The 26,113-nt window shown below is 46.7% G+C and overlaps 1 protein-coding gene across 1 annotated transcript in view; it reads left to right on the plus strand.

The window, feature by feature from the left end:
- Positions 1–5,199: 5,199 nt before the first annotated feature.
- The window catches only part of cacna1aa (calcium channel, voltage-dependent, P/Q type, alpha 1A subunit, a), a gene marked incomplete at both ends in the record, with an annotated part of 79,107 nt that continues 58,193 nt past the window's right edge, over positions 5,200–26,113 (plus strand). The window contains 3 exons of the mRNA XM_084570812.1: positions 5,200–5,532; positions 25,403–25,498; positions 25,655–25,794. Coding sequence (XP_084426938.1) covers positions 5,200–5,532; positions 25,403–25,498; positions 25,655–25,794 — 569 coding nt within the window. The remainder of the gene's footprint in view (positions 5,533–25,402; positions 25,499–25,654; positions 25,795–26,113) is intronic.

Below are 26,113 nucleotides of genomic sequence, written 5' to 3' on the forward strand. Positions count from 1 at the left end.
ACTTCAGTCTACACAGCCTCGGGAGGAAGACACCCTCTCATGTTATTTGTCTAAATGCACACTGAATGCGCCCCGTTTAGTGCCCACCTCCACCTCCTCTACAGGAACAGTGCATGCGCTCTTGTGGTAGCAATGTTTTATGCATGGTCGGCCTCGGAGTCGTCGCCCCGCGCGCTGGCTGTGCGCAATAACAGGTTTGGACAGAAGGCGGCTGCTCCTCAAAGGCTGCAGCTCTGAAGGGCAATAGGTAATTTCACAGCTCATCACACCCCAGTGTAAACACACACACGTTCGCGGACGCACACGAGATGGAGGGAAGTGGGAGATTTCAAAAGCGAGAATCAAATGACTCAAACTAGTGAAGCTAGAGTTTAATTGTCTAAAAGCCAACAGGCAAATACACCCAGGTCCTAATCAGAGAACATACCCACGACAAGAGAACTGATAATAACATTATTCTTGATATTTATTGACAATATACAGTGAGAGGATGTGTTAACATGCACCTCTAGAGAAGTGCAAGGATGCAAATAAACCGTGTGCACTCCTTTGCTTAATGCTCTTATTTATTTTTCTGTATTTGTCATGTTCTAAATAGTTTAAGTGGTTACAAAGCTCTTTCACAAATAAACGAATGTATTCAGTTTTATTTGTACAACACCAGTAACAGTCAAAATTGTCTGCAGACACTTTACAGAGCCCGAAGCCTGATCAGAGCCCTCGAACAGAGCCCAGCTCATGTAGGACGACCCAGATGTGTTTGTCTTCCTGTACTTTTGAGGATTCACATTCAGCCAAACAATCCAAAACTTTTGCAGCACTTGTTTGGAAAAATGTCACACTGGTGGCTGTGAATGTTAGTGATGGTAACTTAAAATAGTAACCTTGATGCTTTCCAGAGGCACAAAGAGATGACACTTCTCATCTTGTAACTGAGAACATGGGAGTCAGTCCTAAAGCTTACAGTCTCTCACAATCCTCCATTTGTTTTTTTTTACAGTTTTGGGGCCAAATGTGTGGGTTTGTGTCGCTCTCCGTGGTGCTGAAATGACTACAGTATTGTTGGGATATAGTCGCTGTGCTGTCCATGGTCCTGAAACGATATCACCACCCTTCAATTTATCTGTCTCTCTATCCATCTATCTGTTTATCTATCCCTCCACCCAACCATCCATCCATCCATCCATCCATCCATCCATCCATCCATTTACCTGTCCATCCATCCATCCATCCATCCATCCATTTACCTGGCCATCCATCCATCCATCCATCCATCCATCCATCCTTCCATTTACCTGGCCATCCATCCATCCTTCCATTTACCTGGCCATCCATCCATCCATCCATCCATTTACCTGGCCATCCATCATCCATCCATCCATCCATCTACCTGTCCATCCATCAATCCATCAATCCATCAGTCCATTTACCTGTCCATCTATCCATCCATCCATCCATTTACCTGGCCATCCATCCATCCATCCATCCATCCATCCATCCATCCATTTACCTGGCCATCCATCCATCCATCCATCCATTTACCTGGCCATCCATCCATCCATCCATCCATCCATCCATCCATTTACCTGGCCATCTATCCATCCATCCATCCATCCATCCATTTACCTGGCCACCCATCCATCCATCCATCCATCCATCCATTTACCTGGCCATCCATCCATCCATTTACCTGGCCATCCATCCATCCATTTACCTGGCCATCCATCCATCCATCCATCTACCTGTCTATCCATCCATCTACCTGTCTATCCATCCATCCACCTGTCTATCCATCCATCCATCCGTCCATCCATCCATCCATCCATCCATTTACCTGTCTATCCATCCATCCATCCATCCATTTACCTGTCTATCCATCCATCCATCCATCCATCCATTTACCTGTCTATCCATCCATCCACCCGTCAATGTACATCTCTCCACTCACTTTTTACATCCATCTGTCATTTATCTGTTTGTCCAACCCTCCATCCGTCCATTTATCTGTCTGTCTGTCAATCCATCATCTGTCCATCCATCACAGTATATCTCGTCACTCATTCTTTCATTCATCTGTCTGTCTGTCCATCCTTCTATCTGTCCATTTATCTCTGTCCATCCGTCCCTCCATTTATCTGTCTGTCTGTCCATCCATCCATCAATCCATCTCTGTCCATCCATACATTTATCTGTTTGTCCATTCTTCCATCCATCTATCCATCCATCCACCCATCAATGTATATCTCTCCCCCTGTGTTTTCATCCATCTGTCTGTCCATCAATCCACCCATCCATTTATTTGTCCACTCATCCATTCATCCATCCATCTATCCGTCTATCCGTGTCCTTGTGCTGGGGTCAGTCTCGCCCTCGCGGCCGGAAGTCTTTCTTAAGTGGACACAGAACACAAACGATCCTCTCTGACAGGTCGGATCGACGTTTAAGGTCGCGCTGTTATCGATCGGCGTCGGCGCAGCGAGCTTTCTCTCCTGGTTCAGTGTCTCGGAGAGGCGAATTCGTTCTGCTGGTCATCCTTAAATCTATATGCGCGACCACTTCCCACTCACACGGGCTTCTATTTGTGGAGTCAATCAATTAGGTCACATAAGAGAATGGTCCTGTGATGTTGTTGGACTCAAGCCTTCCTCCATTCCTCTCCTCTCCTCCTCTCCTTCTCTCCCCCTCTCCCTTCCTCTCCTCTCCTCTCCTCTAACGTAACGTGGCCGCACTCTGCTCAAGGTGTTGCTACACTGAGTGAGTCATGGCATTCAGTGAATGTGACACCGCTCTCTGTCACCTCCCTCCACTTTCCACTTAGACATTTCCGTCTGTAAATGTTTATTTTTAGAAGGTTGGCGTGGGATGAGGGTGGGGGGGAAACTGTACTGCAGTTATTATTTCTCGCCATTGTCCGTGCACAATGTCTTTGCTTCGCCCGTGCTGTCACCGCAAATATTTGTTGTGCGTTCGGGCTTTTGCGCAGAGCATATGGTCACACCTAGAACGGGCACCAGTGTTTTGGTGGAGCGATGATAAAAGCCTCGAGGTGAGGAGGAGGAGGGGAGGGGGAGGGAGATGGAGGGGGCCAGAGAAGAAGATCCTCGACTCTGTTTCAGTGAGGGAGGGAGGGAGGGAGGGAAGAGAGAGCGCTCTTTTCGTCCATTAATTTCCAAATGTCTGTTGCTAAGAATAGCCTCCCCCCCTCCTCCCCCCTCCTCCCCTCCACCTTCCCTAACAAACACACGCAGACTCGTCTTGCGCGCACACTTTGACGCGCATTTACTCCGTGTGCGCGCAGCCATTGTCAGCATGGGCTGCAGCTGTATCTTCGCAGGAGCTGCATGATGCCAACCCCCCCCCCCAAAAAAAAAAACACACACACACACACACACACACATCTGCCTATAATAAGAATAGGTCTTTATGACATACACACTAATGCAGAAGTGTGTAACGAAAACAGAAACGCAGAGGCTGATATGATATCGCTTCGTTTTCTACACCAACAGGCTATATTACGCATTATTTGGAGCTGATTTGGACTCGGGAGGCTCTAAACGTCCAGATAATCTGGGCAGGGCTGTAGCCCGGAGCACCTTTAAAGAGAAAGAGGCGATAGACGGTGCCCGCGTCCGTGGCATACGTCTGGAAGTTTGCGTGCGTCATGCGCCGCGGCTGCAGAACTGGTCCGGCTCTCGCTGTGCCTCACGCAAGCTGAACGACTCGATCTACAGACTGACTCCGGACCGGGGGAAACAGTCGCGTCTTGTCATTTCTCGTTCTTCTCCGCTTCTTCCCAGCAATCCATCTATCCATCCGTCTGTCCCTCTCCTCCTCCCCTTGGGGCTGCCGGACGAGGAGAGAGGAAGCCGTGAGGAACGCGCTACCCTACTCCAATGAGAGAGAGAGAGTGACCGAGAGAGAGAGGGAGAGGGAGAGAGAGAGACAGAGAGAGAGAGAGAGAGGGAGAGAGGGGGAGAGGACGCTCAGCCAGGACATTTGGGCTCATCGGTGCGGACGAAGGTAGACTTCTCGGGGCGGGGATGGTGAGGGACTTCCTCGGCACTGCTTCTCCTCAAACCGACACCGAACCGAGACCATGAGAGGGTGTAAGGCGCCGGAGGAACGGCCGTCGCACCCTTGCCTTTGACGACGCCGCCGCGCGCGTGTGTCCCTTTGCTCTGCTCACCGGATGGCCGCGCAGGTGAGGGCTGGAAGATGATGGATGCAGCGAGGGAGGACGCTCGATTCGTTTGAGAAAAAAAAAATCATTTTTCGCCCACGGCGCGAGGCAGACACAACAATGACACCGACGTTTCGGGGGAAGACGGTATTTTTCTCTCTGGTTTCCGCTCGAGGTTACGCATTCTGAAAAATAAGACTCTTGAATAACGAATGTCACATTTTCCCCGGTCTCGCTGCTTGTCAGGGCGCACTGGTGAGACGACTGTAAGGTGGCGGGAGGCGCGTTATCGCCACACACTGTATCAAACGTTGCGGATGTTTCCAAATAAATAAATAATGGTAGATTTTCTCTTTTCAGCCGTTTGAGTCCAAAATGCCAAGTTGAGCGTCACGGACGGCCGCAGAAAGGCTGTTAATTGTTTTTAGACTGATATTCAACAGTCTCGAGGCCTGGGTGATCATTTTAGAAATTCTCATTGCATGACATCAGGATAGGAGAGAAATGAATCGTTGGAAAGGTGCAGGCAGCTCTGGTGCGCTCTGATAAAGGCATGAACCATGGAGAACATGAAACATTCATGTGAACTGGCCACAGCCTCCCCATGATTTCATGTTGGGGCCGAATCTTGCTTTGTACGGACATTAATAGAAGACTAAGACACCCCACGGCACTACCCCACGGTGCGACCAGTCAGCCGACCGACCACACGTTTAATTTCCTCACACCCACAATCGGCCGCTGGCAGAGACGCACGGACACGGAGACGGTTCCTGGGCGTCCTCGTCCGCTGAAACCAGGAGCTGCATAACCGCTCGCCGGGTGCAGGTGTTCCAACACGAGCTCAAAGGCTGCGAGACAACCAGTTGTGCTTATGAGACGTTTTGCTCCAGATGGGATGTAATGTTGTGTGGCTGCACAGCTGAGCATTGGTCTCCTTCTCCGCTGCTGCTGCTGCTGCCGCCACTGCTGCTGCTGCTGCTGCTTCGTGAAGATTGGCTTTCGGTGTCCACAGAATGGCGCGGTTCGGAGACGAGGTGCCGTCCAGGTACGGCGGAGGCCCCGGCGGAGGGGGCCCCGGCGGCCGCGGCGGTAGCAGGCAAGGCGGACCCCACGGACACGGCCACGGTCACGGGCACGGACACGGTCCACCCGGAGGGCCCGGGACCCAGAGAATGTACAAGCAGTCTATGGCGCAGAGGGCCCGGACGATGGCCCTCTATAACCCCATCCCCGTGCGCCAGAACTGCTTCACCGTCAACCGCTCGCTGTTCATTTTCAGCGAGGACAACTTCGTGAGAAAATACGCCAAAAAGATCACCGAATGGCCATATCCTTTACCTGGCAGTGTGCAGTGAGTACACGGTGGTTGTGTAGAGGTAGGCCCAGACATCTGTCTGACTCAATGATTCACATTATTACTATTTTTATTTTTTTAACATTGTGTCCTGATAACAAATGTGTAACAAGCAGATCCATCAATGCAAGTCCATTTGAGGTGAGCTGCAAAAGGTGACAGAGCAAAGGCCGGGCCTGTAATTTATAGTTAATTAAGAGGAGGTTGCATGAAGCAGCGGCGTTTTCTTTACGAGGCCGTTGATCACCATCAATCACATTTGTTGGTAATTCCGTGTCACGGTGGCGTGGGACTCGCGTGATATACGTTTCCTGTGTGTGTGGTGAGAGTGTGGTGACTTGGGGGGGTGTGGAGGGTTGGGGGGGGGGGGGGGGGGGGGGGGGGGGGTCTAGGGGGCGCTGCTGGTTGCTGATGTCAGCGTGTGTAGTATAAGGCCTAGGAGGGAGGAGGAGGTGGGGTGAGGTGAGGAAGGGGAGAACTGAGAGATGAAAATAAGCAGTTAGGATTTGTGTGTGTGTGTCCTTGCAGTGATGCACACACAAGCTCCCATATCAGCATGATGCAGGTGTCTGTCTAGATATTGTGTGTGTGTGTGTGAGAGAGAGAGAGAGAGATGGAGAGAGAGCAGGTATAAGTGTGAGTGCAGCAGCTATTAACTTGCATTGACACTGCATTAAAATCCTCTTAATCACACAAGATGCAGGTGTCACCGGATGAATGTGCCGTCATTTCAATTTCCGTCCTTTTGAGGTCGTTTTGCTCTCATTTTGTCTTTTTGCAGCGTTTTGCCGTCTCTTAGCGATGGTTTTGTTTCTCCTCTGGGGTCCTTTAGCGAGTCTTGGTTCTCTTTTTGTCTTCTTGCAGCCGTTTCGCGTCTTTTTGTGGTCATATTGTGCGTCTTCGTGCTGGTTGATTTGCTTCTGTTTGAGGTTGTTTTGTCTCTTGTTTTGTCTTTTTGCAGTTGTTTTGTGGTCTCCTTTAGCAGTCCTTGTGTGTATTTTTGTAGTTAATTGCATGTCTTGTGCTCACGTTGTGTGCCTTTGTTCTTATTTTGTCTTCTTGCAGTTGTTTCGCGTCTTTTTGTGGTCACATTGTGCGTCTTTGGTTGATTTGCTTCAGTTCGAGGTCGTTTTGTCTCTTGTTTTATCTTTTTGCAGTTGTTTTGTGGACTTCTTTAGCAGTCATTGTGAGTCTGTTTGTAGTTAATTGCATGTCTTGTTCTTATTTTGTCTTCTTGCAGTTGTTTCACGTCTTTTTGTGGTCACATTGTGCGTCTCTGTGCTGGTTAATTTGCTTCTGTTTGAGGTTGTTTTGTCTCTTATTTTGTCTTCTTGCAGCTGTCTCTTTCCAGCTATATTGCACGTTTTTGTGCCCATGTTGCGTCTCTTAGTTCTTACTTTGTCTTCTTTGTGGTCGTTTTTTGTATGTTTGTGGTTCATGTTCACCTTCTTTTGGTCATATTTTGTGTCTTTGCTCTTGTTTTGTCTCTTTGTGGTTGTTTTGTTCTTGTTTTGTCTTTTTGCAGTGTTTTCCAGTTTCTCAGAAGTCATTTTTTTGTCCGTTTGTGATTCATGTGCACGTTGTTGTGGTCATTTTGCGAGTCTCGGTTCTTATTTTGTCTTCTTGCAGCTGTTTTGTGTCTCTTTGCCATCGTTGTTTGTTTTGTAGTCTCTTTGTGGTCGTTTTCTGTCTGTTTGTGGTTCATTCTCACCTCGTTGGTCATCTTGTGTGTCTTTGTTTTTATTTTGTCTGTTTGTGGTTGTTTTGTTCTTATTTTGTTGTCTCATAGTTGTTTGGTTGTCTCTTCGCAGTCATTGTATTTCTCCTTTTGGTCGTGTTTTGTCTGTTTGTGGTTCATTTGCACCTTTTTTGCGGTCGTATTGTGTGTCTTTCTTCTTATTTTGTCTCTTTGTGGTTGTTTTGTTCTTATTTTGTCTTTTTGCAGCGTTTTCCGGTCTCTTAGAAGTCATTTTGTGTCTCTTAGTCATCGTTTTGTGTCTATTTCTAACTGTATTGCACCTTTTTGTGTTCATGTTGCGTGCTTTAGGTCTTATTTTGTCTTCTTGTAGTTGTTTTGTGGTGTCTTAGCAGTCATTGTATGTCTCCTTTTGGTCTTTTTGTGTCTGTAAGTTCATTTGCATCTTTTTGTGGTCACGTTGCGTGGCTCAGTTCTCATTTTGCGGCGTTTTGTGGTCTCTTAGCCGTCATTTTGTGCCTCTTTGTGGTAATTTTCTGTCCCCTTTGTAGTTGGTTTCCCTCACTTTGAGGCATTATTTTGTGCCACCTTACAGTTTTTTGTTTTTTTTTGTAAATTTCTGCACGAATCAGGAAGCGATTTTGGTGCTTTCATTACCTGGATTTTTGTGTCTGAGTGTGCGTGCAGTGTGTGCGGATGCAAATGTGAGTTTCTGCGAGTGTTAATGACAGCAGGGGAAATGGGAGTAATGATTGTATTGATCCACGCTGATGCTTGAGCCATGACATAACTGCACACACTAATTGGGCCGTTCAGGCGAAACGCGGGAGCTGCTTGGAGGGGAGAGCGGCGGTGTCTTTCCACCAATCCCGAGCAGCCGAGTGTTTTACACACAGGTTTCTTTTTGTGAAATCCTCTGCAGCTGTTTAACTGAACTACGATAACGCGTAGACGCAGCGTTTTCCTGCTGTGACAAGGTGTGGTCATCCAGCAGCTCCCGGAAAGCTTCAGACATTAAACATTAAAGTATAATGCTGAGATAGGGTTTTCTTCATTTCGCATTAGTGTCTCTGGCAACATGGGGCGGACCTGAAGATGGTGGAGAAGAGTTTAATGAAGCCCAAACACCGGGGCTGTGCCTTTAAATGCGTTCGTCACATTTGGAGTTCGTAAAATGAGTCATGCCTCCAGCGTAGGGATACTGGAGCTGAACGTAAAGAAGATGACTGGAAATGAGAGGGGTAGGATCCAAAACGAGGGATATTCAAGTTTATGGTCGGTGCCTTAACCTCCAGGACAGCCCTGACCTCCAGAATTTGTGCTAAATGAAGTGAAAATGTAAAAATAATGAGGATACCAGCCGGCAAGATGGCGTCGTTTGATGTTTTCGGTCATTTTATGTCACCTTGTGCTAATTTTTGTGGTCATTTTAATCTGTTTGTGGTCGTTTTGTGTCTGTTTGTAGTTCCATCGCATCTTTTTTGTGGTAATGTTGTGTTCTTATATCTTATTTTGTCTTTTCGTAGTTGCTCTGTGGTCTTTTAGCTGCCGTTTTTGTGTCTTTTTGTCCCATTTCACCTCCCCTCCTGTCATTAACACTCACATTTTCGTGCGCAGACACACACGCGCACACACAATAATCCTGGAAATGAATGAAAACACAGAAATTGTACAGAAATGTGCAAAAATTTTGCTCGTATTTTGTCTTTTTGCAATATTTTCCGGTCTCTTAGCAGTCGTTTTCTGTCTCTTGTTCTTATTTTGTGTTGTGGCAGTTGTTTTGTGGTATCTTGGCAGTCATTTTGTGTCCCTTTGTGGTTCATTTGCATCTTTTTTTGTGCCCACGCTGCACGTCTTAGTTCTTATTTTGTCTTTCTGCAGTTTTGCGGTCTCTTTTTTCAGTCATTTTGTGTCTTTTGTGGTCGTTTTGTGTCTGTAGTTAATTGCATCTTTTTGTGGTCATCTTGCGTTCTTATGTCATATTAATTCTTATTTTGTGTTTTCCGGCAGTCGTTTGTGCTTCTTTGTGGTCATTTGCCATCTCTTTGTAGTCGTTTCGAAGTAGGTTTGCTTGTCTTTTCTGTTATTTTCTGATGCTCTCTAGTCTTTTTTATCAACTTTCCATCAAGATGTGACAACAGTCCCCTAAATCAAAAGGCGCATAGGCCCCTGGACCCTGGCTCTGGCTCTGGGCCCGTTAAGCTTGCTTAGTTAAGTTAAGTATCTGAGACAATGACAGGTCTTTGATTGAATGTATTGGTTATCTCTAAAGCTGCGATGTTGTTCTTTACAGGAACTTTGGACTTCCAAAACCTTCTCCTGTTAATAATTGGAATCTCACAGGACACCTTTTAGGTTTTAAGTCGGCCATTTATTATTGAGGGCTTAATAATATCCACCCGATTCCCTCTTAATCGCCCCCTGAATGGATTACGTGCTGCTAAATGACTTAATGTGCCGAAGCCCGAGTCATTTGAAGAGGTCCTCACTCTGCAGGTAGCGATAAAGTGACAATGGCCGAATCAATCACGAGGTCATTTAAGGTAACTCCAGACCCCACTGCACCACTGTGGACGCTGTCAGGGTGTCCAGTGTCAGCCGATATGCCTCCCTGCGACTGATTCAAAATCAAACCGGGCCAAACGAGACTGGACAGCTGCTGTACAGTGGCGCGGTAACCGGCGGCGCTTCTGAAACTTTCAGATGCACATAAAGAAACCATGTGTCATGTAGCTGTCATATCAGTCCCATTATTATGTTTAAAGTAAAACAGATAAAGAAATTAACCCATATACTGAAAAAAAAGGTCCCCAGAAATGAATTTCTTAACAAAACCCATCAACAGAGAAGCAAACCTGAGCTATTTTGCCTTTATTCCAGACGATTTTGCAGACGCATGCATTTGAGTCCTCATGTATTTTCATGCTTTTTGCTCAAATCTTTCCTCCAGCTCTCTTTGTAGATTTTACTAAGTGAAGCATTCAGATATATTAGTTGCACAGTTCATTGAAACATGGAGAATAGCAGGTGACACTTCAGAGCCGCGTTGCCGTGGCACATGTTGATTTGGTGTTATTTCCTGACCGCTGTGTCCCTGAATGAAGACAGAGACTGAGACAGGAGCTTTGATTCTCCAGATGTACGAGTCTCGGAGGATTCTAATCAGACGAATTATGACCCGCAGCTTTACTTAGTCGTGAAGCGACTCTGGACCCGCGGGAGTACCGTATAAATAACCATTATCGCACGCATCCGCATTTAGATGCAGCGGGCCGATGTTTGGTTGTTTAATTAACAGTGTCGAGTTCAGTCCTGTGACATTTCTGCGGGGAGAGAAGAAAGCGGGAGACAAATTTTGCCTCTTTCTAAGTGAGTTTGGAACGCGGAGCATCTATCTTTGGAGAATTTTCAGAGGACAGTGGACTGGTCTTTCCCCTCGGCATGAATGTTGAGCAAGGCGCCGCCCAAACAGATCTCAGGGTTTGCTTGCTAATGCATGGCTTAAACACAGTCAACAGCCTTCGTAATTAATATTTCATCTGCAAATATGATATTCACATTTGGTTTTAGTCACAAATTTTTTCAAATCAATTTCCATATTTCATAATTCTTTACGACTCAGCAACATATATCAGTGAAACCAGCGCTAGACTAGTACCGACAAGAGAAACCGGACAAAGCAAGGTGTCTGTTAAATCCGAAGACATTGTAAAGATGGCACGGCCAAAGCCAAAGCAAGTAGAGCTCCCCCTGGTGACTGGCTGCAGTGTAGGTCATAAGCTCCACCCCCTCCATGTTAGTGGGCGGGACTTGGGCCCAAACTAAAACACTACACGTCAAATCATTTTTTTTCCAAGGTTGGTTTCTAGTCATTTTATTTTCTGGATAAGTTTCGTTTTAGTTAGTTATTTGACGCTAGAAATAGGATGTGACATAACGGCGACCACCAGTTACCATGCCAACTGCTCCGTAAAGTGGTCCCGTAGGACCGTAAGAGTTGTAAAAAAAAAAAGTATAATCCAACATTTTATTGTAACTGGTGGAGGTAGAGCAGAGCGTAGTATTAATTAAACGAAAACGCAAGTGAGTCTGGAGGAAGTGTGGGCGGGGCATCGATATCTGATATACTGATCAGACTCTGGCTCCAAAGTCACAAGATGGCGCCGCCCATATCCCCGGGAAAATAACGTCAGTTTGACCAATGGAAGGAAGTGGTGACGCATCGTCCATATTTATATACAGTCTATGCTTAAACCCATTCAATCTGAGCTGAGTCAATGTTAGCTTACAGTTACAGCTAAATCATGTGATATTTTTATTTTTGTATCTATCAGGCAGCAGGCTACCATCCAAAGACGTGTCAAGTCAGAGGGAACCGAACGTGCCACTCTACAGTATTTCGAGCCGATTTATTGCACAGTGCATGTGTTACAGGATATAACAGATACTGACTGTGCTGCTGTGCTCCTGATAATGTGCTCAGAAATAACGTATTATATTACATGCTGGGGGTGGGGGGGAGTCGAAAGTAAACGTGTCACCCTATAGGACATTAGAAATTAAATACCCACTGACCTTTGACCCTAACAAATCATTTGACCTTCTCCAGTCCATGACACGCGGTGGCTTTCCTGCAAACCTTGCAAGTGCGTTCCAAATGTTCCCTTGTTTGTTTCTGTGTTGATACGTGTTACGTGTCAGCTAAGTTCAGCATCTACACCTCTCCAGGATGCTAATTTTAGCACCTGCAAATATATACAGGGCACACACACATATGCTGCCCCGCACGCGCTCCGTGCGCGCCATATGGTGTCGTCTGCGTCATCAGCGCACACTTAAGTGCTCCTTTCCCCCCTCCCCGGGCCGCTGTAAACAGAGAGGAAGTCGATATATGGTCTTTCTATAGCAACACCGAGCTCGGTATGAAATATGACACGCGTTTCGTGAAACGGCCGCGCTTTCATACTCACAGAATAACTCGGTTTCAGCTTGAGAGCATGTGAATCCCGTGCACCGCTGTGAGTTTTGTCCGAACGCAGCTTGTGCTGCGTGTTCTCGAATGTGAGTAGAAGTGGCTGATTCTCGTAGATATGATCCTACATCGACGCAGATTCAGGTCCAGAAACCACAAGAGATCAGATGACTGTTTTATTGGCGAGTTGGACCTCTTGGTTCAGCTGTTCCAGTACGTTCTGTGCCTTCAAAATCATCCTTTATGGTAAAAATGGGTCATAACTGATGTGATAGGATCCAGTACTTTGGAACAAGACGATACCAAAACTCCAAAAACTTGATAGTCGGCAAAAAAGGGTCAGAGAAGTGGGGCGTGAGCAGAGCTTTGATGATGAGGCAGACAGCTAGCGACCTGAGACGGCACCCACCTGTCAATCAAAGCAGCCCTTTAACTATGCATAACTTTAAGCCTTGATATCATTTGAATTGTTTTAAAAAAGGGTCCCCCATACAGTTGTCATGAATGGAGGAGTTAGCTATAGAGGCCCTAAACATGTTTATCTCTGCTGTAAAGTTTTTAGCATTGAGGCCGATTCAGATTCAGATTCAGATTCAGAAAACTTTATTTGTCCCCGCGGGGCAATTTAAGACACAAGCATGACTAAAGCATATACAAAAAAAAAAATGTTTTAACTATCCAAACTGTCCATGGAGAATGTAAACATGACACAACAGATTTACAAAAACAGATTTTATTTCTCTACAATTACAAACACTAACAGGTGACAAAATTAAAACCTGAGGAGCTTCCTTCCTTTATCCACACCCAGTTAGACTAACTACACCCATGCACCACCTGAAGACACTTTGATTGCAGCTGCCACTGGGAGGCGCAGATCGACGTCACGGGATCGACTCGCTTTCAGAGCCAGCCTCCAGTGGTCGTTCCAGGAACTGCGCTTTTGACACTACCCTCGTTTTATTTAATTTTTTTTTTAGCTAGGAGCTGTGACGTAGTGGTTACAGAAGCAGCTTTGGGACTGTAGAGTCACAGGTTTGCACCCCTCCAAAGGGCTCCCTGAGCGAATGGACGGGTTAAATGCAGAGAAAACATTTCCTCACGAGGGGCAGGGCTAAGAAACGCAGAGGAAGTGAAAGAGAGACATCCCTGAGAATGGATAGTCAGAGACGGATAGATAGACAGAGAGAGAGAGAGAGAGGGACCTGGGCGTTTTGGTGGATGTGGCAAGTGGGTGATGTACAGCACGCTCACTGCAGAATCTAAATTATTTATTGGCCTCTCTCCAGCTTGCGACTGTCAGCTGGCGACAAAAACAGACTTAACGTCACCTCGCTTGTGTGCGGAATATGCGCGTTCGAAAGTATACGCGCCCAATACGAGTCAGTCACAGCCGCCGCCGTTTGCAGGACTCGCGTCCGAGGGTCTTTTCACATCAGCCCGGCCTGAAACGGAACAGCTGCCGCCCTTCTTGTCAGCCCTTTACGCCGGTTTATGTCTTTAGAGTTCGATTATAACTGCACCGTTAACGGAAAATAAAAAGTTAGTTGGTCCGTGCACTTTTTTGATGAGTGGGGTTGGTGTTTGGCACTGATGCCTCACAGCAAGAAGGTTTCAGTTTTTAAAAGCAAGCTTGAAACACCAAAGACTGCACCGACCGCACAGCGTTAGGATGATTTAGCTCGGCTGATATTCGCGTGAAGGTTAAAAGCAGAGGGAAAAGCGCGCGCACGAGGCGAAAGGTCGTTTCTTCTCGCCTCCCCATCTGCGGTTACCGTCGAGATGGACGATGGAAAGACAGAAACGGAGAGAGGAGGAGGAAGAAGAAGTGAGGAAGACAGACATTAGAGAGAGGGACGGCTAATGAGAAACAATGGGGAGAGAGAGAGAGAGAGAGAGGGAGAGGGAGAGAATCAAACCTGCCCGTCTGCATCTAAATCATTTTACGTAAAGTGGTTTAGAGACACACTCAGGCTCGGCCTTCCGCGCTGCAGCCTGGGCTTGTTTTTGTCACTCCGGGAAACGCTTTGACATTTATTCCTTGGACATTTACTGCCCCAGCATAACGGCACGACTAAAGCCAACCACAAGTTTCAACCATAAACTCCATTTTTGTTCCCGATGTGTGAGAAACACACACATATACTCCGCATAAAAGGAAGTGCTGATGCCAACGCTCTCTTCTCCTCTTTCTTAATCTCTCTTTGACTGATAGGAAGCGAAGTTTTGTCATCTCCCCTCACATTTCACTACCTGTACTTCCTCTCTATCACTCAAACCCGATCCATCATTCTCCCCCTCCTCCCCTCCTCCCCTGCCTCTGCCGTTCAGTCACTCTCCTCCGGCGGATCTAATCGGCTGCCTTTCCAGGTTTTCATTTAAAGCGTTTGTCTGAAGTTTCGGGGAAGGAGGTGGAGGGGGTTATAGTGCAGAAAAACCCTGACAGCTGCGACTCAACTTCTCTTTGGTTTGCTCATAACCGTTTGCAGCGAGAGGGCCCACGTGTCCTCGAGTGCTCGCGTGTCCTTTCGGGCTCAATCTGCCTACCTCGTACCTTTGGCGGTCGGGTAATAAACGTGTGAATTGATCCGTGTCCCGAGGCCCTACGGGCAGACTCGGCACCAGGCGCGGACGCTCGCACACACAAACAGGCTCATGAGAAAGCTGTAATCATTTCTAGGTTGTTCCTCTCCTACACGTGGACCAAACACATTTTCTTTTTTCCTCATTAAGCGCCGCGCGAATGTCTCATCTGCGGCGTTCTCAACGTCGGACAAACCGAATCGATAATTTTGGAATATAGAGACGCTAAAAAGACCCATTTCTAAAATTGTAATTTATGATGAATGAAGCGATTCTCTGCGCTCATCGATCTCCGTCCTCCTCATCCTCCTCGTCATCGTCATCAATGTAGGAGTATTGTTTCACTTTTACATCGTGCACGTGTTTCACGGAAGTAAATGCGACACCCCGCGGTGTTCTTGCACATGGAGAGCACTGAGGTCGTCCGAGGTAGTGAGGAGACATTTACCTCTTTCTCTCGATCTTCTTCTGTCTCTAAGGAACTGATATTTTATGCTTTTTTTTGCACATCATTCCCCTGAATAGATCTGGCCCTGTATACGCTACATTTACATGCATCCCTTACATAAAATCCAAATTTTTATTATTTCCTATGTTGTGAAATAACGAACTCATTTGGACGCTGAACGTGTCTTTGCTGCACTATATTCATTCCTAACGAGTTGCGTCTCAGGTTAGAAGTGTGAGAAGTCAATTTAGATATCAGATATCATTTAGCTGCCTGGTGAAGCATGTATTAATATTATTACTCCAGCCTTTTATTTGCCAGTACAGTCCGACTCAGGTTAAAGAGTTTCGAGCACAAACGACAGTTTTGCTGTATTTTGAAGCGTTTCCATTTAAAACAACAGAAAAACTAAAAGTCGTTCAAATTAGGACAGCATGAATCAGATCAGGAAACACGACTGCAACCAGATATGCGAGTGCCTTTTAGGGAGAACTAGGAGAGGAATAAGACAATAACTCCTATAATTAAGGATATGTTTTAGGATTTTGGGGAAGCAGAAAATACTGGCATTTCATTATTGTCTTAATAAGTTCTTAGTGCTAACACATAGATGTACAGATTTAAATACAGAATATGTCACTAAGACCAAAATTGGTCATCTTAAATCTGACAGATGTATTGCAGGTGATGCCTCTGCAATATATACGGCAGGTTTTCTGTATTATAGATGTCACAATTTAGTTAAATCTACTAAACTGGGACAATATGAATCGATCAAAACAACTACAACCTGATTTGGGCGTCTCCAAGTCCTCCCTAAGACGACCTCGTGGGAATTCGATAACAATTAAAAGCGCATATGTTAGGATTTTTGGGAAGCAGAAAGTACTGATAGTTCATCGTCTTATTAAGTTCTTATAGTATATCTGAATGTACAGATTTAAATACTGGGCGGGGGGGAACAGGTCGCTAATGACATGCTAAACGATTGTAAAATGATCCTCCACAATCTGACAGATGCACTGTGTTCCTGCAGACGAGTGCCTCTGCAATATATACGGCAGGTTTTCTGTATTATAGGTGTCATAATTTAGTTAAATCTACTAAATTGGGACAATGTGAATCGATCAAAGCGCCTACAACTTGATTTGTGCATCTCCAAATCCTCCCTTAGACGACCCCGTGGGAATTCGATAATTTTCCAACTGAATTTTTGTGGTGGCAGCAAACTGAGATCCTAATTTTTAGGGACAGATAAGACAGAAACAAGTCCTGGGAACAACCACAATAACTTCTGTAGTGTATAATAATTATGGCGTATATGTTTTGTGATTTTTGGGGGAAGCAGAAAGTACTGATAGTCAAGTTCTTATAGCTAACGCGTAGCTGAATGTACAGATTTAAACACAGAGGGGGATGGGACCAGGTCGCTGAGACCAAATGAAAACGACATGCCACGATGTTAAATCGATCCTCTGAAGTCTGACAGATGCATTGTGTTAGCTGTTTTTTTTTTTTTAATATACTGCAGATGAGTGCCTCTGTAATATATATGGCGATTGAGCGACGGAAGCAAAATCAATGAAGAAACATGGCCCCGCGTAGCAACCAGGGCGTGACGCGGTGATGGACGTTTTGGTAGCGGGAGCCCGTGGAATATCTGCGTGTCAGATGTCACGTGTCTGGGATTTGATTCATGTAGGGCGGGATTTTCTTACAGCGTTTTGGTAAAGGCGTCATTGAAGTCCTTTAATCTGGGACGATATGAATGAATCAAAGCGTCTATAAAGGCTTCCTGAGACGGCCTCTTGCGGATGAGATCATTTTGCAGCTGATTGCAGAGGGAGAAGCATCTTTAAACCATTCTTTTTTAGGCTCAGATAGGACAGGAAAAAAAAGTCCTGGGAACAAAGACAGTGACTTCTTTAATATATAATAAGTATTACATTTGGGTATTTTAAAATCCTGCTCTGACGCATCGGATGTGTCCAGAGATCTGAAATTTGACCGTTTTACCTCACGCAGATCAATGTAAAGATTTAGAGCGGAGTCCATCTTGTCAAGGGCATTGCAGCTCTTTTCTACAGTCAATCAGAGCGGCCAAATAATATTTAAAACCACAATCAAAGAGCCTCGTAATCGGCCGCGTGTCAAGCGCGCCGGCTCGCCCGCGTTTACCGCCTGCGCGTCGAATCAAAGGTTATTCTTTCTCCTTTCCCCTCCTCGCCCCTATCCCTTCCTTTCCCCTCCGGTTTTTCTCGTTCCTCTTTCTCTTAGCCGTGCGCTCTCCGGCTCTGCTGAATAATTCAGTTGCAGGCTAGTTTGGATGTGTGTGTTTGTGTTAGGTGTGTGTCTTGGAGAATGTGTGTGTGAGAGTGCAGTGACGTGGGGCAGAGCTATTTTTGGGATTTGGATACGTGCATTGAAAGAGGAAAGAGGAAGGAGAGAGTCTGCGATGGATTGATTCTTTTATTTCTTGTTTTTTCTTTTTTTTTTTTTTCGGTCGCCACGTTTTTCTGGTCACGTGTCGTCGCCTGTTACTAGACCGACCCTGGTTTAAAACTTGCTAGCGTACCTGCGCTGAGTGCACATTTGAATCGCACCAGCGCGGCGCCTTCCGGAGCGCAGAGCTGACGTCAAGCGCGACGATACCCCGCACACACGACACCCGCCACCGTCAGCATCTTGCACAAAGTGACAACTCAGCTGTATGTGGGTGAGGAGGGTGAGACACAACATATGCCACATGGAATAACAAACGAGCGGGAGTGGGTGAAAGTGCGGCCTGCGAACGCTGACTGATGTTAAAGCCGAGAGGCCGAGCAGGGCCGCACATGAGCAGCGGAGTCAGGCGTGGTGTAAAGGGGGAAACATGTACATGAAGGTGCTACGTTCTCAGCGGAGGCCATTTTCTTGCCGTGAATGCGCCATAGACAATTAATGGGTTTTCTCATTTCGCAATGAGATGTGTGTGAAATTATTTAGCGATCGACTCCTGGAACTCTGGATATTTTTATCCCTTCGCAATTTAAAAGATTGATTTTAAGATTTTCAGGAAAATAAGTGCTAAAAGAAACTTTTGACTGCATTTCCATGAGATTTAATTCACATTCCACGATGCAGGAGTGAGTGAAATGGAGCTCTTCAGCCGCGCCACGCCGCGCCACACGTCCCCGTCGCCGCTGATTATCAGAAGGAATTACGTCGGGGGTTTCGAGCTCGGCCCCGTTTGTTCGATCAAATCAGCGCTTCCGATGGGGGGGGGAAAGTGACAAGAAAGTGAAGTAATCGCTCGAGCCGTTCCGCCGCTGCTGCATAATGTAACGGGACGCAGAGAGAGAGAGAGAGGGAGGCAGAGGCCGAGGCGGGGAGGGGAAAGGAGTGAACGATATGAATTAAACTGACAGAGAAAATGGGAGCATGGGGCGCTAAGTTATGAATTCACATTCTTCATGTTTTCTTCCTTTTTGTCTGCACAGTGGTGTGGTGGTTAGCACTGATGCCTCACTGCAAGAAGGTTCTGGGTTTGAGTCCATCGGCCTTTCTGTGTGGAGTTTGCATGTTCTCCCTGTGTCTGCGTGGGTTCTCTCCAGGTTCTCCAGCTTCCTCCCACCGTCCAAAGACATGCTGGTTAGGTTCATTGGTGATTCTAAATTGGCCGTAGGTGTGAGTGTGAATGGTTGTCTGTCTCTCCTCGGCCCTTCACAGGACAAGCAGTTACGGAAAATGAATGAATGAATGAATGTCTTCCTCTTGTTCTTCGTCTTTCCCGTGACACATGGCTTGTTTGCCGGTCACTAGTCCACGTCCCGGGCTGTGGTCGCCTACACCACCCTCCTGTATAACACCCCTGTTGTTTCAGAGTGAAGCAAAATATAAAAATACTGCGAGCATACTGACAGACCATCTCTGTTTGAAAAGACAATGCCGTCAATTCCACCACCACCGATCTGGGTGAACCAAACACTCCAAGCCCGCAATCAACAAGGTCACCATAGTGGTAGGAGCCAAAGGACATCCATACAGGCATTTCTTCTCCCCCTTGTATTGTCCTAGAGCACGTGTGCACTGTGAAACTGTATTAAGTTCAATAAAAAGGGCTGTCAAAGTTAATAAAATGTCGAATCTAGTTGTTAGTTTTAAAATGATGATCTCCTACTGCCAACTCGCCAAACCACCACGTTGCATCGTTTCCGTCCGACTGACGTTCTTCCACACAGCAGACATGTTTGGTCACGTGACTGTTGTTCCTCTTCTTCTTCTTCTGCTTTGTTTAATGGCAGCTCTGACGCTAGCCAACCGCCACTAAAATAGAAGAAGAAGAAGAAGAAGACGCATGGACGTGGTTTTGGCCTGGCTGAAGCCCCATGCTGATCCGATACCGACGTATCTAGTCTGTACGACATCATATGTGTTTGAATCTTAATTTGGTACGAGGCGAGATGCGGTGGAAAGAGGGGCAGGACCGTGGAGGTGTAGAAGGGTGGACATTTTGGAAATCGTGTTGTGTTGCATATGCAACGGCTGCATTCCACACGCCCAGGCTTACTGTATGTGACAGAATGATGTATGTTCTCTTGCTTTCATCTCCCCTCCCCTTACATATATATATATATATGTGTGTGTGTGTGTGTGTGTGTGTGAAATCTGCCCCTAACCTACTTTCGATTGAGCACACACACTCGGAGAAGAAAATACTGCAATACTCTCACACCCCTTTGTCATCCTCTTGCTTTATTCCTCATTCAGCACTCCTCCTTTGCCCTTCCCTCCCTCTCCCCCCCCCCCCCCCCGCTGTTGTTGATTCCCTCCCTCTGCTACGTCTCTCTTTTATCCCTCGCCACTCACTCTTTTCATTCACGTCTGTGCCCACAGGACAGTTTCTCTCTTTCTCCTCTCTCTTTCGTTTTAACCCTCCATATATTTTCCTCCAGTCCTCCTGCCCGGCTTATTTTTTTTTCCGTCTTCTCGCCGTCTGTGTCCTCTTGCGTTTTGCTGACGCTGCATCTCTCTTCCCCCATCTATCGCTCTCTCTCATTCAATATTGAACGGCGATGGCATGATAGAGATAGGGATGATTGATGGGAGGGCTCGGAGCGAGAGAGAGAGAGAGAGGAGATACGGGAGGAGAGAGGATGCGAGAGTGAGGGAGAGGCCGAGAGACTGAAAGAGGGGACAAGGGTATGGGAGCGCAGTTATGTGGGAGAGAAAGAGAAAGAGAGAGGGCTTATCATAAAGAGACACAGGCACAAGGGCTTCACTGATGTGGAAGAGAGCGAACGTAAAGACTGTGCAGAGCCCGACGACGGACAAGGTTAAGAAAAGGCCAGTGGAAGCGCGTGTGGTGCGTGCGTCATTTGGCTCCGGCGCAGCAACTTTTAGGGCCTCGCTTCTCTTTTTCTTGGCCAGACATCTCTGTCTACAACCTACTGCTGTCCCCAATAAACTGTACAAACACACACACACACTTAGACAGATAATAAAAAGCAAGCATATGCAGAAGCAGGGGTAGAGGGAGAAACACAAGCGAAGCAAAATAGAGACGCCGAGCACGAAGAAGCCATTAGAAAAATGAAGGGTGGGAGAGAGCAGCATGTTTTCGTCCTGATTCTTTGCTTTTTTTTTTTTTTTTTTTTTTAAAGTTTTAAATCTGCAAAGTTGTAAAAGTATACGAACATAGATGGACTCTCCATCGCCCACCCCTCTCTTGGCGGTTTTGTAGCTCAGGGCGGTGTCTCCAGCTGTCGCCATCTTGGCCGTGCCTGACTCCACGTACCTCCAGGGTAATTCAGAAATGGAGATAGTGTGAGCAGTGGCGATCCTAAGTTCTACAGGGGTCCCGGACAAGGAGTCCAAACTAACCCCTTGTCCTCTTGGGGGGATGGGAGCTGGAGCCTATCCCAGCTGTCAATGAGGCGAGAGGCGGGGTCCACCCTGGACAGGTCACCAGTCTATTTCAGGGCTAACACAGAGAGACAGACAACCATTCACACTCACACCTACGGCCAATTTAGAATCACCAATGAACCTAACCAGCACGTGTTTGGACGGTGGGAGGAAGCTGGAGTACCTGGAGAGAACCCACGCAGACACAGGGAGAACATGCAAACTCCACACAGAAAGAAACCAGTCGGCCGACGGATTGGAACCCAGGAACTTCTTGCTGTGAGGCATGATGGCGCCTTCCTGAAGGTTATCAGCAGGTCAAGACTTCATTGGCGGACACTTGTAGTGAAGTGAGGTCTAGGGTTAGCTTAAGTTTGTACAGTACATTCCAGATTTTAAACAAAATTGGACACAGAGGTGGAGTATGAGCAGTGGCAATCCTAAATTCTGAGAGGTCCCATGCTATCTCCCCAAACTATTGAAATTTGCCATAGGGTGGACACAAGGGGGCTCCTGTTGAGGGGTATTGTCGATGCACTGTAGGGCATGCCATTTGGGGGCCCCCTTTCTGATATATTTATTTATTTTATGGGATTATGCACGCTTCATGTGCCCTGAAAGTGTGCACCCGAATGAGTGCAGCTGAGGAAGATGGTTTAAAAGCTATGAGGGCAAACACCTGTCACTCAAAGAGGCCACACCCTTAATTATTAACTTTGAGCCCTGGTATAATTTAAACAGCGGGGTTATATAAAAACTAGCACTTAAACATCTTCATTTCTGCTGTAAAGGTTGACCTTTTAACGTGGACGTCTATGGGGATTGACTCGCTCCTGGAGCCAGCCCCCAAGTGGCCATTTGACGAACTGCACGTCCAGCGTTTGCTTCGTTTTATGTTAACCCCTGGAGGCTGCTACGTGGTCACACATGCTGCCAGTGTACAGAAGCAGCAAATTACGCAACACCTTGGCACATACCGTAACGCAGCGTCAAATGGGCCAAATGATCGCCGCTTTGAACGGCCGTTCCTCATGGGGAGCATTACTTCTGCGCGGCGCACACGTACAGACGCGTTCTCCCTTTACCCTCTCCTTGTTCGTGTCTTTCCTTTTCCCTTTTTCAGTCAGCTACACCCTGCCCTCTCACTACGCCCCCAACACGCACACACACACACACACATAGTGTACATACGCTATACACAGGCTCACATTTATCCACGCACATAGCTGGGGGGCAGAGAGGCTAATTGAGCTGTGCCCTGGGTGTTCTAGTAATGTGTGCCTTTTAAGAGCGGTCAAACACATGCACATGATCACAAACACTCGCACTCTAACACACACACACACACACACACACACACACCCACACACACACACACACACACACATTGTGACTTTGGCCTGTTTGAGCGTCGTTTCAGCTCGTCATTACTGCAGAAACACATGAACACGTATGATGTATGGTTCTAGGAATAGCTTCCCTTCGGTCTCTTTGCCGTTCTGCTTTCCCCTCCTCCCTCCACCGCGGGGATAGATAGCTACTCCCAAAGGAAGCGGGCAAGTAGGAAAAAGGTGAAGAGGAGGAGAATGGAGAAAGAGCGGTATTGTAATGGGTGGCTGGAGAATTGCAAACACCCTTAAGAAAAAGATCCCAGCTGACACGCTATAGATACCCTAGCTATATGATCGTAATGTTATTATATGGAACACAGACACCTCTTTTTCCTTTATTATCTTCATCCTTCTTTTTCTTTTATCATCCATCTCCTTCTCTTGATCCCTCATTCATCTCCATCTGCCTCTTAGTCATTCTCAACTTGCTCTCTTGCTAAATTTAACTGTCTGTCTTATGATCTTAACGAGACTTTTGGAGCCAGCCCCAAGTGGCCATTTGAGGAATTGCATGGGTTTTACCCATCAGTCATGAGGTGTGTAGCTAGAGGCTAAGACTTGGTTTATGATTACCAACCAGGACGTCAACAGCTGACGTTACCCTACTTACTAGTCCAATAGAAAGAAGGTGTCACTCTCGCAGGTTTTTATTTTGTGAAGCTCTTACCATAGAGGTATTACTCTGTCAACACCCTCTTCTGTCTCTTCCTATCTGCCATAATGTCCATATTGAGCTATTTTCTTGGCAATGCGAGACTCTTAGTTTATTGTATCCAAAAGTGAAATGGTGCAAGAACAGATGTCTTGGAGTGGGAACGCAAATGGAGCTATTGTCCCTTATAACAAGAGAGTTTCCCATCCAAATGGTATTAATGGTTACAGTATTTCATGGTGGCCGGCACAGTGGCGTGGTGGTTTGGCACTGACACTTCACAGCAAGAAGGTTCTGGGTTCAAACCCACCCATGTGGAGTTTGCATGTTCTCCCTGTGTCTGCATGGCTTCCTTCCATCCATTGGTGATTCTAAATTGGCTGCAGGTGTGAGTGTGTTCGGTTGTTTGTCTCTTTGTGTTCGCCCTGTGATAGACTCTCGCCCCAATGTGAAGCCGGGATAGGCTCCAGTTTCCCCGCGAGGACAAGAGGTCACCGTTTTTTCATGGTGAAGTAGTTGCATGATGTCGCTCCAAAAGCCAGTCTCATTGCAATTAACGGCGAGGGTGCAGATTGCAGCCTACCAAAGTGCAAAACACCTTCTCTAGAGCCGGCGTTCGCTTTTTCCGTTCTCAATCAGGAAACCGATCATCTAATCGAATGAATTAGATTCTGGGGGCCAATTCTTCGCAGCTTCTGGCGTAGTCTGCAGATATCCAGATAGCGGATATCTGGGCCTAGACCTTCTGTTCCATGTGCCAGTCATTGTTCACGGTCCAAGAGGCAACCTTAAACGTGAGAACATAGTTGGAGTTGAATAGTTTACGCTCAGTTAACCATTTTAAATGTTTGGTATGCCCGCTGTTACGCCTTTGCTCTGCACTCTGCACAAACCAAAGCCCGCTTGGCCGATCCACAAACTGAAACCCGAAAGCTATCGGTACAAGAAAACCTTGTCCCATGCATCCATATTCTGCACATTCATATTCCAGTATGTGTTTCTCTAGATTGGTCCACTCTGGACTACTGTGGAAACACAGTGGACTCTGAGGAAGAGGACCTGCTCCCTCTGTAGATATGAAAGACTGATTCAGGTGGCTATACACTAAGGGAAACACAATAATGAGTATTATATTCCTATTCTGCAATAGATTGCCACCCTAAATGCTACACACTAGTCCTATAAGTTGTACAATGAGATAGGCTACTCCTCTTTTATTTCCCCCTCTCTCTGGCTGTACATGAAGCCAAATGGTGATGTCACAATAGATCTCTCTCAATGTCCGGGCACACTGACTCTTCAATGTAGCCTCTGTCTGTTTGTGTGCGTTTTGTTTGTTTCCCTTGCCTGTGTGGGTGACGTGTTACCAGAAAATACACTTAGCAGAACATATTTAACTGACACTCGCAACGATGGCTCATGGCGCGGGGGCTGCACACATTTGTGGAGGGCGGCAGTGGCCGAGACTTCAGTGCATCTGAGCGGCAGGCCAGCAGACCTTTGACCCATCTGCCTGAGGCCGGACCAAGGCCAGACTAAGGCCAGCCTTAGGCAGATGGCTCCCTCCATATTAGCTGGGTTCTGCTCAAGGTTTCTTCCTGTTAAAGGGGAGTTTTTCCTGCCACTGTCACCTTCAGGCTTGCTCTAGGGGTTTCAGACGGTTTAAAGCGTTGAGAGTAGGGATGTGTTTAAGGCTTGCCCGTCATATAGCCCCATAAGTTACCAAAGAAATAGCACAACTATTGCCACATGGATATGTAACATTGGGGATTTGAGTTCCTGTATGTCGTGCATGGCTGCTGCTGACTTGGATGGGCTAAATGCAGAGAATCTGTCTACACGTGTCAAATAAAGCTGGTTTAGAATGAACCATTCCTATTTTTTAACCGCGCTCAAGCTTTGAAGTGGCTCAGGTGTTTTTATTTTAACCGTGCAAATCAAAGCATACCTCGGTCCGGCAGGATTTGTCCGTGTGGCTACAACAAACCCATGGCCTGATTTACTTTCGTAATGATTTGCGTGCACGCTAAATTAAATTAAAAACCTCACCTGGCAGCAGGAGGTAATACTGATGCAATACAAACACAGCTAATGTGTTTGCTCCATCAATCACCGAATGCAGTGTCAAGACAAACATGCTGTAATGGCAGTTCTCCTTGTTGTAAAGGTTTAATAATGTCTGTGTCAGAAACTGTTTGTTTGTTCCTTGACTGACCTTCCTCACTCCATTTGAGTGGATGATTCTCGCCACCATCATTGCCAACTGCATCGTCCTGGCTCTGGAACAACATTTGCCTGACGGGGACAAGACGCCGCTGTCTGAGCGCCTGGTATGTAACGGATTTACAACATCTGTGCCATATGCAAGAATGATTACCTCCAGGCTGACATGCATTGATTTCGCTTGCGGCTTTTGCTTATGTTCTCCACGAAACACATATTTAAGAAAAGATTTCTTCCCTCCCTTCTTTTTTCTCGCTCATCAGGATGATACGGAGCCGTACTTCATCGGGATCTTCTGTTTCGAGTCTGGAATAAAGATCCTCGCTCTTGGTTTCGCCTTCCACAAGAACTCCTACCTGAGAAACGGATGGAACGTCATGGACTTCGTGGTGGTGCTCACAGGGTGAGTGGCGAGCCGAGAGCGCTCACCTGCATGAACGCACACGACATCCGAGTCAGATGTGGATTTTTTTCCTTCTGCTTCATTTGACCGAAATTCAACGAAACAGTTTGTCCGAGTTTGTCACGTGCGTCGGTGTGTGTTTGTGCGTGCCAGTGTTCTCTCCCTGCTCCTTTGCCCTAATGAATGGCCCCATTCTGGGCGAGCCAGCAGTCAGATCACAGAGCGGAGCTGCAGGCAGCCAGCAGCCCGGGCAGTGAACAAATGTCACCGCAAATACGGAGACAGACAGACGGGGCAGGGGGCAGAGAGGATGCCGAGA

This window comes from Chelon labrosus (genome assembly GCF_963514085.1).
Source record: "Chelon labrosus genome assembly, chromosome: 21".
NCBI classification, from domain to species: Eukaryota; Metazoa; Chordata; class Actinopteri; order Mugiliformes; family Mugilidae; genus Chelon; species Chelon labrosus.